Here is a 17,565-nt window from a genome sequence, read left to right as displayed (position 1 = left end):
GGAACGCACAGAACTCGGATCGGCTTACTCCTTCAAGCCCAATGGCCCTCTCGAACACGAACAGTTAACTCGTTAGGCTGAACAACTAGCTCAAATGAGTTTTGGAGTTTACGAGCGAGCTTAAGATCAACATATAAATGATAAATCAAGTTTGTCGAGTCTTAATAGAGTTGAGCTCAAGCTCAACACGCTACTCAAATGAATTTGTCAAGCCTTAATTAAGTTGAGGTCAAGCTCAACACGTAGTTGTCGAGTCAAACTCAAGCTGCTTTCATCAAGCTATTCTTGAGCTCATCCTGAGTCGAGGTTGATTAGTCGAGCCGAGCTGAAATTGAGTGAACTCGAACTCGACTCTTGTTTACCCCTACATCTAGTCTTAGTCTTCAGTCTTGAGTGTAGAAAGGCGGGGAGGGGCATTCTCGTCATTATGTGGTATGGCCCGTTACAATGAAACTACTCCACGTTTCAGCTGGAATATGTCGGTGATGTCAATAAATCGTGAGATGAATGGCCGCCGTCCAATTGGTCAATCACCGGGACATATCCCTTTTCAGTATCATCTTCAATTTTTTTTATTTTTTTTATTCCTTAAGAAATAGATTTCATTTATTTTCTTCCACTTTTGTCGTGTTCTCTTCAATATTCCAATGCCTTAAAATTCACTGTAGAATTTGTTTGAATTTATTTAGCAATTCTCCATTTCATTTCTGTTTGGGGACACCCTAAAAAAAAATACTTGGCTTTTAGAAAATCTAAGTTTTGTGGAAACAGTTAAAAACTCGTTTTCTAAAACCTGGTTTAAATATTTGGATAACAAGACAAAGTCAGTTTTACAAAATCTTGTTTGGTAGAAACCAGGTTTTGCCAAAACTCGGTTTTGATATCATTTAAACATGCTTGAAATGGCGTTCTAGTGTTATTCAAACGCCGCTTTTAAAGCTTTTACCAAATAGGCAAATCACATTCTATGGGTGGATTTGAATCAGATTGGTGGCAAACGGATTCAGTTTGGTGATCTGATTATTTTTCTTTTCAGAATTTTATTACTTTAAATGTTTTGGCTTTTATTTCTCAAAACATTATGGATTTTATGTATGTATCTTTGCTAATCTCTGATTACCAAAGTTATCAATATCAATGTGTATCGCATCTGCTGCTGCCGTCTCGCCGCTATCCGATACGATTCGGAACTTTGCATGAGGAAGTCCCCTTTCTAAGAGGACCCTAATCACACAAGCCACGAGCTTCAACCAAATTTCACTGCACTTTCATAAGAAAGAAGAAAAGAAATGTTCAAAAACCTTCCTTGAAATAATATAGCGACATTCATTATGCATGATCTTTGCTTGAGAATAAAAGGAAAACAAAAGCTCTGGAAGAAACAAAGACCCACACATATATTTATATAATGTGGTGTCAGTAATAATGTGATTGTGGAAGAGAAGCTCTGTGGCTGTGGGTTGCCCCATGTGACAAAGGGAAATAAAAGGGAAGGTGGGGATGGCTCATTTTTGCCTTTTTCTTGCCAAACTTTTCTGGGGAAGAATCAAATTTTTATGTATTTGGACAGAATCTGCAGTCCCCACATTAGATCAAGTCAGAAAGGCAGCAGCCTAATCTTTCCTAAAGAACAGATTCAACTTTTAAAACAGATTTTTTTTTTCTTAAAAAGCAAAATTTATATATCTATAGCAAGAAATCTGCATCAATCTCCTCTTGGTTGGACAATTATGAACTGTTGAGGCTGTCATCTAAAAAGAATAGTTACTATTTTTCCAAGAATCCACTTTCATGGTGTCTAATGTTGTTCCTCGTTTACATAACATATGGAAGAAACTTGGTTGTTACTTCTCTCGTAATCTTGATTGTGTGAGTACTAAGTTCTGTCATGCTCTCTGTTTTCAAAATTTAGTTTCGTATTGAAGATTGTTAGGCATCTTTAAGGACTCATAAAGGAGATTGTTAAGTAATTCGTTATTCTAGTTCCTATCTTTATTTGATCTGGAACTGAAAATATTAGGCGATAGGTTGGAAACCTACCAAACTCGAGGTCAAGCCTGATGTGAGAATGGGTTGAGTTGTTACATCATCTCTTATAAAATTATACTTACCAGTAGGAGAGATGAAAGAAGAAGATAAAGACTAAGATGTCACTGTTGCTAGGCTTATAATAAGTCATAAAATGGTATATGCATAAAATTTAATATGTATTCCCTAACTACCAACCAAACAAGAAACTTATATTTAAATGTTTAGAGGCATAAGATTGGTATTATATTGGGAATGCCATCATGTTTTCACATGGCGTTTGGCGCCTCTTAACACATGCTTCCTCAGCCAATGGGCAGAGACACCCAAAAAACAGTGCTTGTGGAGGTGCTTGCACGTGGTTGCCTCTATTTTTGACTGCTATGGACCTTTTCGGCCATTTCCCTTTAGCCCATCCAGATGGAAAAAGCAGCAAACATGGCAGAGTCATTGTCCCGAACTCTAAAACAAGTATGCTTTTGAAGAAGGGCAGCTTTCCTCCTCCTCTTCTTCTTCTTCTTCTTCTTGTACTCATAGTTCCCCATCTCTTTGAGGAATCAAACTACATTGAGATTACTGGATTCAAAGAAGTTGGCAGGATAAGTCAGTACTCATAATTCCTTTATTTTTTTCATATGCTAAAGTTGGTGGTAGTTTTGAAGTTGAATCAGGTGTTTGCATTGGTCTCAAACGCAGAATTTGGTCCTACAGTTTGTATTTAGAATGTTAAAAATTATAAACATTTAAAAAAAAAAAAGTGAGCGGTTCATTTCATCACCCTTAAGAGAAACCATTGGCCATGTTCCCGCCCCTCGGGTTAACAGAGCATGTTTCAGAATCTTTTACGGTCCAAAAGAAGAGCGCACTAGGACATGACAGTGACCATTCCAGGATTCAAACACGAGTCCCTATAAGAGGTGGACTATCTTGCCGTCCAGTACACTACCACCACTCATGGCATACCCATGTTTATGGTACACTAGAAAACAACATTTAAGACATATTTTGGTGACAGTCGAAACTAGGCTTGTGAAAAAACCCAATTTTGAGAAAATGTCATTCTAAAAAAAAAAAGACCGAACAATTTGTCCTTCCTCCCTAAGGTTTTTCGCAAAAAAACATTGTTTTTGTGTTGTCACCCAAATACATGGACCATGTCTTCTAGGTCCCCATAAACCATTGTTTTTGAAGGCATCATTCAAGAAAAACCTATATGTTTGTGGAAAAAATGATATTGCAATAATTCAGTATGTGTGTCAGATTTTTTAAAGGATTTACCATCCACAGTCTTTTACTTCATTTGGCTTGTAAAGTTCGATTTGTTTTTCATTTTTGTTCCCATCTTTTTTTGGACAATCTACATCTATTTATGCTGGTAGACTTTGGAAAGATGCCTATCTAGAAATGCCATATGGCGAAATATTGGTGGGTAGGCAGATTTCACTATTGAGCTCCCTTAAAAAGCATTCAGTTGTGTTCTTAAAATGCATACTTTGAAAACATGGTGTGATTATAGATATTATTCCTAAAAAAACAAGTTAATTTTTAGACATAACCAACCAACACAATATTCTTATTATCAACAGTCATCTTAAAGCATCTTTATGGGGCATTTGATTGCTTCTAATCTAGAATCCTCTAGATTTTGGAACCGTGGATTTAAAATCAGACCCCTTCCCCCCTCCAATTTTAAATCAGATCTTTCCTCAATGCAAACAGGTAAAAGAAAGATGTTAAACGTGAATCTTAGGTTTGACGTAAGATCCTAGTTTGATAAACCATGGATCTTTTATCACATCAGTAAAAGCATGTCACGTCATATCTACATTAGGTCCATGGATTTCAAATCCAAAGTAATCAAACACCCCCTTAATGACTAACTAACAGGACTCGATCAAGGTCCATCTAACATACACAAATTTACACTGCAAAAAAGTCAGACCCTTGCTAGTCTGACCATTTCATCGTTTGCTTTCCCCTTATGGAAAAGCAGGATGAATCGGGGCGAACACTTGTTCTCACCCCTTCAAACTCCCGTGTTTGATGGTGGAGAGAGATTTTTTTTCCTCCTTCCACTGGCGGCGAAGAATGTGTCCACCTATCAAACCCCACTTTAAGCTTTAGTTTTTGCTAAGCGAGAATCATTCGACTGCTTTCAGGATACGATTGAAGCTTGTGATTTTGGAGAAGATGATATTGATGGTGTTACAGTTATTCCACCACTGCTTCTTTTTCTTTGTGTGGCTATACATCAAAGGTGTGCCATGAGCATCTAGATGTGAGGGCAATTTGTTCTCCTTTTCTCAAAATTGGACAGGGAAAGTCAGTATCAGTGGATTGCCGCCAATCTCTAACAGCTTGGAAAGAGATTCCAGTAGTCAATCTTTTTTATGCCAATGCCATTGTGGGGGCTCATGACCACCCAATAGTATTAGGCTTCATCTCATTGCAACCAAGTGAAAACAAGTGGCCTCGAGAAGGGTGCGGGTGCAGATGCCGGTGGCATGGTGCAGCCAAGTAGGTCTAAGTTTGCTTTGTTGAATAATCCGGCCTGTTGGCAGCAAGTCACTAAAACATCAACTTTCTGTGCCGCAAAAGGGGGTCACTGATATGCAAGTTGAAGTGCAGCGAGGCCAGTACCTTAAGGGCCGAAAGCAGACCTTATACTATAAGAAACAAGGGCGTTGGGTGTGAGCTTCAACTCTCTTTTAGGTGGTAGGGTGAAATATCTTCCTGCTCACGCATAAGATTTGCATAGCTTTTTTTTACAGCATCTAGAACAATCTATATGGTGCAACAAGGTTTTCACACACAAGAAGCATTTTTTTCATGTTGCGACATGATCAATCGATAATATTCACAAATTAGAAAAACATCACATCATCCTCAGTGTTTGATTAAGTAATCAAACCTATAAGCATGGTTTCCTTATTAGATAGCACAATGATTAACTGGTTGGTTCCAAATGTTATACACCATAAGTAAGTTTTAATTTAAATATATTGGACTGAATAATCCTCAAGGAGGTTGGCGCAACAGCCGGGGTGGAGGATGATAGGCTGACGTTTCAAACTCCAGCGGCATCAACCCTCTGTATTGCAAAAGTGGGGCCACTGATATGCACGTAGTATATAGCGGGTCACCTTCCTCGAGGCACCGTAAAGCAGCCTTGGATCTTGAAAATGGTGAGAGAAAGAGGGGTGGGAGGAGCTTTGGCCTTCACTCAAGCAGTGGGATTAGCCTATCGCGCAACTGAAAATACATTGGACTGCATATCTGGAGATGCAAAGACAATTAGCCAAAAAAATTAAGACCATGATTAAGATACTTTCACTTAATGCAATACAAACAGCAGTGATCAGTGTCTGTAAAATAAATCCAAACAACATGGGTAATGGCATGTCCTTTCTAAAAACATGCATTCATGTGCTACATGAAAAAGCAGGCAAATCACATGGGATGCTCCATATGTGGACCATCTCAGCAACTTGGACTTGGACCCCTTCCCTTGGCGTGATGCATCCAACGAAGTTGGTATCTTGTCATCTCTGAGATCCATCATTTCTTTTCCTTTTCTTCCTTCATAAGCATATACATGACACGGACCCGATCAAGCACACTCCGTGGACACGAGATACATAAAAAAAAAAAATTGACTTTTCAAAGTGTAGATCAATTTTTGTGAGCCAATGGTGACACCCGGGAAAAACTTATGATTTCTGTGATGAATCTTATAGACATGGAGCTTGCTTACATGTACTTTAATGTTGGTGATGAGTTTTGGATGAGTTGCCCATGAGGGGGTTGGTTTCATGGCTTGTGGTGGGGGCTGGTAGGCGGCCGGTCTTCATTTCGAGCATCAAGGTTGTCAACATCCTGTGTCATGAAAGAGGGTTACCGATATGCCTTAAGGGGAACAAAGGGTTAGGTGGGAGTTTTGACTCTTTACTAAGTACCGAAAGCAAACCATGGACCCTAAAATGATAAATGGTTGGGTGAGAGTTTTGATTCTTTATTGGGCAGTGGGTCTCTACCGCTCCGGTGATCAATCAAAGTGACTTGGTGCTAATTAAATACACACAAATTGGATTCACACAAGAAACCATAGAAAATGTGTGTGTGCACGCACGTGTGTGTGTGAAGCAAAATTACAAGTCCAAACCTGTTCCATACCCCTTGCACGAACATTGCTAGGACATTAATATATCTGTTATTGCGATCAATATGAAATGGACTTAGGTCTTGGATTGAGCGATTGTACAACTTCTTGATTGCACGGTACTATCATATCTCCTGCTGGTGAGTAAGGAAACACAACCTTCCCATTAGTTGAAAACTTGTCCTTGAAACATCTCATGCTGCTATAGACTACTATCATGAAAAAATTGTTGCTTCAAGCTCTCCTTTTTTTTTTCCTTTTCCTATACGAAGAAGTGGATGCTTCAAACTCTTTTTCTTTTTTTTACTTTTTCTTGAAGCAAACCTACGTTATGAGTCAAATGAGAAACACAAATCTTACACACATGCATCCATGCACGCAAGCACACATAAGCGTGCTAAGAATAAGGCCTCTCTCTATATATATATACATCTCCCTCTCACCATATAAAGAAGAAAAAGAAAAAACACACAAGGATTTTTTACATGGTTCAGAGACCAAAGTTCTCCTACACCTACAGCCTTACAAGAATTTTCACCAACTCAGAATCAAGAATACAAGAGATAACAGTCCCTCTTAAACATTAAACATGGGGAGTAAGACAAACCGCAAGTAAGTCTTTAAAAACATGCTCTAGCAACACGTGTGCACGCGCGTGTGTGTGTGTATGTGTGCACACGTACACACACACATGCAAAAAGAGAGAGAGAGAGGGAGAAAGATATTTTTGCAAAGTAAGCTTTAAGAGGCCCAGATATCGAAGGTAACTAAGTTGTTTACTTTCTCAGGTAGCTTTCAGACTACCTAAAATTATGGCCTGCAATATGGTCAAAATACACTGTCCAGTGCAGATTGTGGACCATCGGTTTACAGGCGAGATCCTAACTGTACCATGGCTTAGCCAGCTTTCGGGTTTGGATCTTGATTCACAATCACCGGGCACACTTTATAGGCTTTACCCCTTTTTGCTCTGAATATGCAAAATATTCTGGATCAAATTCATACATACCCATATACAAAATTCTGTAATTTCTCCTAGGATTGGATCTCGGAATGGATCGTTTTTGAAGTCAAGTTTTGTAGGCTTTACCCAACTCCGCTCTTAATATATCTCAGCCTTCACCATGCAGAGAGTCAATAAAGGGTGGCCCGAGTAGTCTGTTGACATGAGAGTTGGTCCTGAATCTGAAAACTGCAACTAAACTTCAATTTTCTCTACAAATCATTCACTTCATCAGGTCTTACAGCAGTGGCGGACTCACATATAGAAAGGCCAGTCCCATAGAAATTCTTTATTTTCATATAGTTTTTTGCTCATTTATATATAGTCGTGCCCCTCAAGATATGGGTGTTCTTAAACTAGCTCCGCCACGGCAAGTAATTGATTTTGAGAAGAAAAAGTGCAGAACCATTATTGCAGGCTCCCCATGAGAGGGAGCAGAAGGTCCACTGTTGCTGCAGAAGGTCCACTCTTGCTTCCCCCTTTGAGTCCTCCATGATTTCAAGGAGGCTTCACGTGGAGGGGAAGCAAATGTGCAGGCCTAGCTGGGCATTATGACACCCTACTGATCTCCCTCCCTTCAATTATTTGCTTCATTTTGATTTCATTCACGCAGCTGAATCCCAAGGGATTATGGTTGTGCAGCGTGGAGGGAGCAGACAGGGTCTGTCTCTTTATCTGCTACCAACTTTGCTATCAGAACTCACTGACTCTTTTCATTCAAGCTTACTGCATGAGAAAACTGCACTCGGTTAAGAGACTCTGAGCCTGCTCGCGGAGTTAAGTGTGCGCTAATGCGAGCAATTGCCTATACCAGCCCACAAAAATTGCCTTTTTATACAATAATAGCGCGCTGGGGAGTTTATAAATTATAACCCCATGGCTACTACCTACGCTTTCAGGGCCTATGTGTTCTTCAGCTTGAGGAGAAAGCTGTCCGGATAACAGCAGAGGCATCACTCACTCCTCTGCCGGCCACTTCGTCCTCTGCAAGGATTTCACTGTGTGTCTGCTGTTCTGCTGTAACTCTACGTGCTCCATTAGGAAGATGAAGACATGTAGAGTTCTATTATTACCTCCATGACTAGGTGCTTGTTTAGCTTTGACTGAATGAATATATTATGGAGACACTCTTTCCTTTTAATAGTATAACGGTTCAAGCAAACACTTGACTAAGTGTCAACGACTCGACCGTCATGTGGGCTAGAGCATGCAGCTACTCACAGAGACCCTCATAAACTGGTAGTGCCCCAGCCAAAGTATTCAATGATATATTTGAAGGGCTTCAGGGTGGGCATCAGGCGGCAGTACCCGACATGTACCCACTATCCGGCCCAACTAGAGCTTAGGCCCTAAAATTGGGCATTGGGCTGGCCCAATTCAGCCCCACAATTTATATTTTATTATTTATATATTTTTTATAATTAATTATATTTATATATTAAATCATATTAAAAGCATTTTTTATTGTAATGAGGTCAAAACTTGGGCCTGGGTTGTAAGCAGTCAGGCCAAGACTACGCTGCAGTCACAATATGAGGCTTGGCCCGAGCCTGATTATTGTGTGGCCGGGTCGATTCGATGCTCAGTCCTATTTAAAATTTTGATCTTGAAAGGACCGAGCCCGATTCTTTTTTCTCATGGACAAAGTGAGACATAGTGAGGGATCTTTTGTCATATAGGCGAAGATCATAAGAGTGAGACACAATCACATTAACAGCACTGATTCTAAACTCTTCTAGAATTTGGTTGAAATTAGGATGTGCATCAGAATCAGAATCAGGTAGAGTCAGCTGTTTCAAATTAAATCAGTGAAGAGATTTTATTCACCGGGCTGATGCATGGGAGTCGCATTTTACACCATATTCATTGTTTTATCTTTGTTCAAATGCTTTTATGGAGCATTTGATTACTCCAAATTTGAAATCCAAGAAACTAATGTGGATCTTACATAGCTTGCTTTTGCTGATATGACAAAAGTTCCCTGGTAAATCCACAGTTCATCAAACTCACTTAAGATCCTTGTTTTATTATTTGCATCAGAAAAGTCGGATTTAAGTTCAAAGAGGGAAGGGTCTGATCTTAAATTCATGGTTCTCAAAAACGAAAAGAAAAGAAAATAAGAGAGAGAGAGAGACTTCAGTAGTGTAGTTTATAAATGTATCTGCTAACATTTCTTGCATATCAACATTATTTTGGTGTCATGATGCACTTGCAGAAGGTGTATCTATTGTTGTCATATGCTTCCCATGGAATATCCAATTTATATAATTTTCGCAAAACCCATGACAAATCATATTATCCATTACATCGTGTAAACTCTTAAAATAATAGTTGTGACAGTTAAAACATGGGCATCTAATCTTTTTGTTCAGCATTGCATTGTTTTCGACAACAAATTTCACAAGGTTATCAACACCTGCACAATATTCTTCACTTAACGTGTTCATGTCATGCCAAACATAATAGGAAAATATTGAATAATGTTAAAATATTCAACTACAGTTTGAGATAATTTCAAACAACTTTTCACAAGTCCAACGCTCTGGATTCAAATATTATGGAATGCAAAGGTTTTCTTGAAAACTGGATCTTATCCCTATCGAATATTCTTTTTTAAGAAAAAGACGCCCTCCAATTGAAGGCCTCTCTTTAAGCCTTGTCAACATCATAATCCAAAAGGAGTTACCGATCACGTAAACAATCTTGGACATTTCAAAGATGTCATGTCAGCCTGAACAGAAGTCCAACTTCAACTAAGGCGCGTTAACTGTAGCCCAACCAACATTCAAAGATGCCTTTTATATCTCGAACAAGTTGCTGCTGAAAATTATCCAACATGAAATGCCAAAATTAAAGTGCAGAGATACAGACTATTCACCACATCACTCCCATCCCAGAATGAAATATGATAGAGCAGATAATATATCTTGGCGAAAACTCACTATCCTGGGAAATCCTATATGGAACAGAAACATGTATTTTCACCATTGTGGGAATCTGCAACTTGCTCAATCTAGGGGCGTTCTAGATGAAATCTAGTGCTACTATTTTCACCTCAAAGAACATGGTGTAGAACACAACTTAAAGAATAAGACGCTTAGTTTGGGATGCTCATATGATGACTAAACTGAAATCAAATCTGATTGTTTGGGCTTTGAAACAGAAACTAACCCAACCAAACAAATACAGCCTGATTTATTCATGAATGCCTTTTTACTTTTCCGCTTTCAGTATTACAAAATAGTGCCCACGCAATCGAAATGGGAGACAAATAAGCCAGACAATCTGTTAAGAAGGGAACCAGATGAGCACTTGACCATCGTCATGAGGCATGCACAAACTGGAGATGTTTGGTAATCCAAACTGTGGGGTACACCATCTTCTAGACGTGAACTACAGGCAAGTTTGGACAACAAAGGTCTATGATAATTCTCCAAATTGTCAGGTGCGGCTGGAAACAGATGAAGACAAATTTAAACAGAATAGACTTGAACATGCATTGCATGCGGGTAAGTGACAGCCAGCCCAAGGACTTCACCACCAAACCAAGCACTTCACTTTGAGACGAACGAACAATAAAAGAAGACTTTCACAATTGCCTGAGATGAAGGAAATATGTTCCACTCTAAAAAATAAAATCAGAAGCTTGCATTTTGTAAAACGGAATACTGAACGGTACTTAATCCCATTCTCCAACTACACATACCGCCAATATTTTTTTAAAACACTTAGGATGGAAGAAGGTCCCCAAGCTCTTGAGGTACGTAAAGCATGGCAGTGGGCACCCATTCAGGCTGTTCTTGGTAAGGGTTCTTCATATGAAGGGAGAGAAAGAAAGCTAAATAAATCTACCACTTTAAGCACATATTGCCCGGACAAAGATCGATGACCGGTCACACCTCTTAGAAATGAACCAAAAGAATCAACATATTCTTGCTTGTTTGTGCAGATCAACATATTTATGTCATCGTCCTTCACCCAAATTTCTAAACCACAAGGTCATGCACGCAATCTCTTACCACAATTATTTATTAACAACAAAAGCATATCAGAGAGTAACAGTTTACATCACGTTTCATATCAATAGACCAAAGAAGCAGAGCCTTTCCAAATGTTGTCAACCTTGGCGTAGATTTACCAAACCAAGGATTTTGTAAAAGTCAACCATAACAACGGATAGGATCATTGCAGCCTTTAGCTGTGGACTGCTTGTCGCCATAGCGGCCACCCTTGGCAAGGTACTGCTGATGATAATCCTCTGCCCTGTAGAACTTTTTCGCCGGCAGGATCTCGGTAACAATCTTTTTGTTCACAACCTTCTGGTGTTGTTCCAGCGATTCAAGAGCAGCTTTCTCCTGCTCTGGTGTATAGAAGTATATTCCAGAACGGTACTGAGTACCCACATCATTACCCTGGAGCCAAATCCTAATTCTTAGCAACCAATGGAATGGCAACAAATTTTGAAGTTCTTTGCAACAACAAGCTTTTATAATGCAAAACAAAAATTAACAACATATGAAGCACAATAGCACATCCAGTACTGCCAGAAGAATGATCAGAAACATATTCATAACATGTCAAATTATCCTTGCATTAGATCTTGGGAACAAATATTGAATGTCAGCCGAACTGGACCAGAATCTATCTGCCACTAGCATATAGACAGTGTTTCACATTTGAACACAGAAGAGGTTTATAGACTTGCCACGTCAGCATGGGCAGTCCTACGTCCTTTCCCATATGCATTAGTTAATCTAATTATGCAAGGGTATGTGCTACATGAACTTCTAAAACAAGAAGTATGACTTGTACCAACAGTTGAAATCAATGGCAAAGTGAGTACCTCTTTACCAAACCTTCAATAATTTGTTCCTTTTTCTCCTTGTCCTAGACATTCAACTTTTTTTCTCCGATTAGCCAACTTTTCTCTATTCAAACACGGTCTACATTTCTATATTCTTCTATAACTAACTATTGTGAAGGTTTAGGATGTGCTATACTTCCAGTTCTAAAACGTGCCACGAGGCCTCTTTAGATGGATATCAGCACTGCTTGACTGTGTCATAAGTGAGTTATTGTCATTTCTAATAACAGGCACATGGTATTTGTTAGTTGATGAGGACGCTTTTATATTCTCAAATATCATCTTTATATGTGCATTCCTCTTGTCAGTAAAGCACGCACGAACTAATTTTTTGGAAAAAGTACGACTCTGGAGGAGTTAGCAAATCCAGGATACATAACTATGTAATACCATTCCCAAAACCTGGATGCAGAATTTAAGCACCGAAGACACAGTCGGCTTGAAGATGCATAGTCTGTTTTCAAAATGTTGTATGTGGTTGCAGAACCAGAAGTGGTGAACATAGACGATAGTCGCTCCCTGGAGACATGTACATGGAGAATAGGTGGCATAGCTGCATACTTACACCGCTTGTGAAATCATAGAGATGAGACCTGCAGCAGTGCAATGCACTTAAAATAAGAGAAAACATTGTCCAACTCCGATCTCCAAACCTGTTGCGGCAAACAGACAAAGATAAACTATCTTTGTCAAGCTGGTATCTCTTCCTATGCAGGATACATACTCCAACACCATGGCTGCTGACTCAGGAGCCGTTACTTTATGAAGTCCTTCTATCCTGTATGTACGGCGCCAGATGTGTAGCTCAAGTTGCTAATGACTCCACAACTTATCTTCCTCTTGCAGTCGGTGCTGCATGTTCTTAAATAACAATTTTCCGACTAATAACCCTTCAACTAAGAATTATAATTGTGTAGGAATTCTGGGACCTGTCTTCCATGATTAAAATAGAGAAGATCATCAGTAGTTATTGTAAAGGTGAGAAACTAACATGTAACCTTTTTGCCCTTTCTCCTCCTCCTAATACCTTCTTGTTTTTCTTTTATAATTTTATTTCATTCTTACAAGGTAACTTGAGACACCACTCTCAATTGGAGCCATTTGGAGACAAAATGTCAATTCACTTCACTAGTGAACAACTTAAAACATCCTTGTTAATAACCTTCATTACGTATATGAGGTCTTACCATTCTCATTCTTATATCTCACTTGCCAGAACAACCTCAAACATCCAAAATTAGTTGGGCTAAGAATTAAACATCAATCGCGCACTGCCACTGGATTCATTGCCACATAAAGCAGAAAGTTAGCAACGTATATCCGAAAAAAGAGGGAAAAAAACATAGGATCACAGATTTTCTGACACGAAACATCAAATGAACTAGACCAGACCATCTTCTATCTCCAATCAAAGAAAACCTACTAAATCCTCATGAGAAAGCAGTCCCCAGATATAAACCATACCAACAACAATTTTCCGGCAAAGAAAAAGGGCGGGGAAAAGCGAAAATGATAGAAATCGGACCTGACGGTTGATCGTGGTGGGATCATGCCGACCCCAGAAGACATCGAGCAACGACTCGTAGGTACACTCCTGAGGGTCATACTGAACACGGACGACCTCCGCATGGCCGGACATCCCGGAGCAGACGTCATTATAGGAAGGGTTATGCAGCGTACCCTGGCTATAACCAACCTCCGTCTTGGTGACGCCAGGGGCCCTCTGGAACGCCAGCTCGACGCCCCAGAAGCATCCGGCCCCGAATTGGGCGAACTGCTGGCCGGCCGGCGGGGGGTGGTCATCGGGGCCAGTCGCCTCCGCCTGCGCAGTGGCGGCCTTGGGGCTCCCGAATCCCAGCTTTCCAAGAATATTCATGGCGATGGTAACTCGGATTTAGGGACTTTAGAGGTTACCGCTTCGTGGGGATGAAGGAAATCCCTGGTTCAACGGCAGATGAAGGAAAACGGAGGCGCGGGAAAGAGTGAGGAAGAAGACGATCAGGTGGTCAGCTTTTGCCCTTCCATTGTTTTATTATTCTGTGTTATATCCCATCATGGTCACGGCCCCTTTCTTACGCAAAATGATTATTAAAGCGTCAACAGTCGAATTTGGCTAGCTAAATGCCTTGAAATTTTGAATCGGTTATTAATTAGATTCATATTTGACATTACATGACTGGATTGACTCGGAGTCTGATATCTTAGTAAGATTCGATAAAAAAATTCAACCTGATTTTCGTAGCCCAGCTGCATTCAAATTCAGTTTTGTAAAAAACAGTATAAATCTGAATTCGAACATAAATCCATTTGCCTAAGTTCAAATTAATCCAGTTTCAACTATTCATGAGCTTCATGTAAGTTCCAAATGAACGATAATTCCATAAGATAATATATATATATATATATATATATATATATATATATATATATATATAAAACAAGAAAATGGTCATCCTGAATTTTTTGAGCCAACCAAATGTTCATAAATGAACAGCCAAAGAATATGCTTTAAGCTATACTCACAAATATTATTGATGGGTTCTAAATAGCAAGACTTTTCTCGGGAATAATATTCTGTTTTTACAAAAAAAAAAAATCTCAAAAAGAACTGAAAAAAAATCTTAAAACATTAAGAAAATATATATTGAAAATAAAATTGCAAAAAAAATCTAAAATTAAAATGTGATAATAGAAAATGCAAAAAAAAACATGTTTTTTTGCTTTTGTCATCTTTTTTAAGAAAGACTGGTATTTTTTGTAGTTTTATACGGCTGACTTATTTTTGAAGAATAAAACATGTTTTTTAAAAAAATGCATTTTTTATGACCATGCTTTAGACAAAATTTCCATGGACCTATAACTTTGGTACATACATTAAATGGTGTTCCCATAAGCAAAATATGTGAAAATTGTGAATATTGTTATTCCAGCATATTTCCAGCAAGAACAAATGAAACTAGAACTAACATTGGCAGTAAGGAAAATAAAAATAATCTCTTTTGGAAGAACATTAGCAAGTGCAAGGCAAATCTTATTCACAATCTGTGATGCTTGAATTACAGCCGGATGATATATAGGGACGGCAATCCAATGAATTCGTAATGTCTAAAATTCATCCACTTCTGCCATTTCCTTTGCTCTACTATATAACTGTGTATTATAGCTAGATGGTAGTTTAAGCAAATTAAGCATGAAATTTTATGAATCAAAGTCTGATTTTATATTCTCTTTTATGGGTTATTGACTCGAATAACAAATTGTTATTATCCAATACATAATTTGGGGCAGATTCATGAAACAATATGTTCTTCGATTTTATAAATCTACGATAGCTTTTTGCACAAATTCACTGGACAATAACAATTTATTATGACGGTCAATGGCATATTAGGGATCACATAAATCATTTGCATCTTTACCTTGTATCTATTAACAATTAATGAATTCATAATGTCTTGAAATTCATCCACTTCTTCCATTTCCTTTGCTCTATTATATCACTGTGTATTAAAGCTAAATGACTATGTAAGCAAATTAAGCATGAAATTTTATGCATCAAAATCCGACAACAAAATTTTATATTATCTTTTATGAGCTATTGGCACCAATAAAATATTATTACTATCAATAACTTGAGGAAACATTATGTTTCAAGATTCCTTGAATTTATCACAATTTTTTTTTGCAGACTCACTGTTTAGTGACAAATTGTTAGCGGTGTCAAATGGCCTATATTAGGATCACATAAATCATTTGGATATTTAGCTTGTATGGCAGCAAAGTTTTCCTGGATGAAGGCGACCACAAAAAAAAAAAAAAAAAGATCTCTTTGCTCTTTGATTAAGGAAACAAAATATCTAGTTATCTTGTGTCCAAAGTATACTTCTTTCTTGATATATGCAGGGAGAGAAACTTATAATCACAAAATGTCATACAAGACAAGAAATTAAAATGCTATAAATTACAATAGGAAATAACAGAAGTGGTAAGATAATGTACCGATCTCATTAGAGATTTCTTAGAAGGTTTCATAAACCCACATAGCAACATTGGACATGAAAGATACCAGTATAGATGCATGTTTAGGGTCATAGCAGCATGTTCTTTTTCCCTTTTCCAATTCGAGAAATAGCAAATTGTCTACCAGCATCAATTCATAACAAAAACACTTTTGCAATTCAACTATTTCAAAAGTTAGTAATAGGCACATCTAGAAAAAACTCATCCCAAAAAAACAGACCATTAAATTTTAAAAAAGATCTTTTAAAAGATAATGTATAATTTCCCAAACATTTATACTTACATCCACAACAAAATGTAAAATAAAAAAGCAGTAGAAAATAATAAAACATGGATAAAAGCAAGCAACATGTTGAAAAAGTAAATTGACAACATACGAAAACAAGGTCTCCCATGGCAATAAACAATTTCTTATCGTGGACATCATTTGTCATTAGTTAAGACTTCAAGTGAGCAAAAGAAGCTTGAGAGCTCAAGGCCCTCACTCATTCCTCATATGATACCAGACCTATTTTTTGTGTCTCTGCCTTAGCTATGTTTTAACTTGCATATCGTGTATTTTTTTTTGCAGCACAGAGAGTTGGTGCTACAAAAACTCGAAACAGAGATTGACTGTCTACCAGACATGCTTCATCCATTATACCAACCCCCTTGGGCTTGGGAATGTCATCAGTTAAGACTCAAGACAAGGTAAGTGTCCAAGTGATGCGGATAAGTTCACCACTTTCTCGTCATCCCTCAAGCAAATGCTTTAAAAATCACAACCTAACTAGAAATAAACCAAACAAAGAATCTATCGGTATGCAACTAAGTGAATACTTGAAATGGAAAAAAACACAAAAAATTTGATGAAGGAAACAAAATGCATGCCTCAACAACAAACGAAACAAACTACTAAGGTAATCATAATGTAAGTAATAAAAACTTGTATTTGATTGTGCTGAGCAATGAACTTTTCTTGACAAATGTAACCACTACAATGACGACAACGTTGCTCAACTTAATAGACTAGAATTTCGCCTCCTTTTTTTTTTCTTTTTTTTTTAAAGACAAAGTCAAGCTAGAGTAGGCTTTGAGAAACTTTAAACAAAAAAAAAAACATTTACTTTAAGCCAAAATTTTTACAACTACATTCCACATTGAATGTTGATATTGTCACGACATGATCTACTCCCACACTGAGCTCGAGCTCTAAATTTGATGGATACCAACCCATCTCTAGTTCTAATACTAAAAAAAAAAAGTTTAAGAACCAGAACAGTCAAACACTTACCTAACCCTTTCTATAGATCTCTCAAGATTCACTACAATTATTGATATGAGAGTGGACTTATCAATGAGATGTTATAGGATTTCAAGACTACATGGGTTCAATCAACACATTAACCAAAAAAAAAAAAAAAAACCTTTGGACTACTTTTGAACTTTTTTTTTTTGTTGGACCATCTAATTGTCCAAGGCATCGCCTTAGCAGCTTATTGTAGAAGTAAG

At 38.0% G+C, this 17,565-nt stretch overlaps 1 protein-coding gene across 1 annotated transcript; it reads right to left on the bottom strand.

The window, feature by feature from the left end:
• Nucleotides 1-11,192: 11,192 nt before the first annotated feature.
• Nucleotides 11,193-14,104, bottom strand: LOC116266368 (peptide methionine sulfoxide reductase-like). The gene is made up of 2 exons (XM_031647548.2): nucleotides 13,580-14,104; nucleotides 11,193-11,602 (listed from the first exon to the last, which is right to left on the bottom strand). Exons 1-2 carry the CDS (start codon nucleotides 13,928-13,930, stop codon nucleotides 11,351-11,353), a joined length of 603 nt encoding a protein of 200 aa, XP_031503408.1. The 5' UTR covers nucleotides 13,931-14,104; the 3' UTR covers nucleotides 11,193-11,350.
• Nucleotides 14,105-17,565: the final 3,461 nt, after the last annotated feature.

This window comes from Nymphaea colorata, chromosome 12, assembly GCF_008831285.2.
Source record: "Nymphaea colorata isolate Beijing-Zhang1983 chromosome 12, ASM883128v2, whole genome shotgun sequence".
In the NCBI taxonomy this organism is placed as follows: Eukaryota; Viridiplantae; Streptophyta; class Magnoliopsida; order Nymphaeales; family Nymphaeaceae; genus Nymphaea; species Nymphaea colorata.
This window is presented reverse-complemented; position numbering and strand designations above follow the sequence as displayed.

Excerpts from the sequence above, each read along its gene's own strand:
- LOC116266368 (XM_031647548.2), bottom strand. The coding sequence starts at position 13,930 with ATGAATATTCTTGGAAAGCTGGGATTCGGGAGCCCCAAGGCCGCCACT. Across the intron at positions 11,603-13,579 it reads CCACCACGATCAACCGTCAG|GGTAATGATGTGGGTACTCA; the intron begins GTCCGATTTCTA and ends ATTTGGCTCCAG.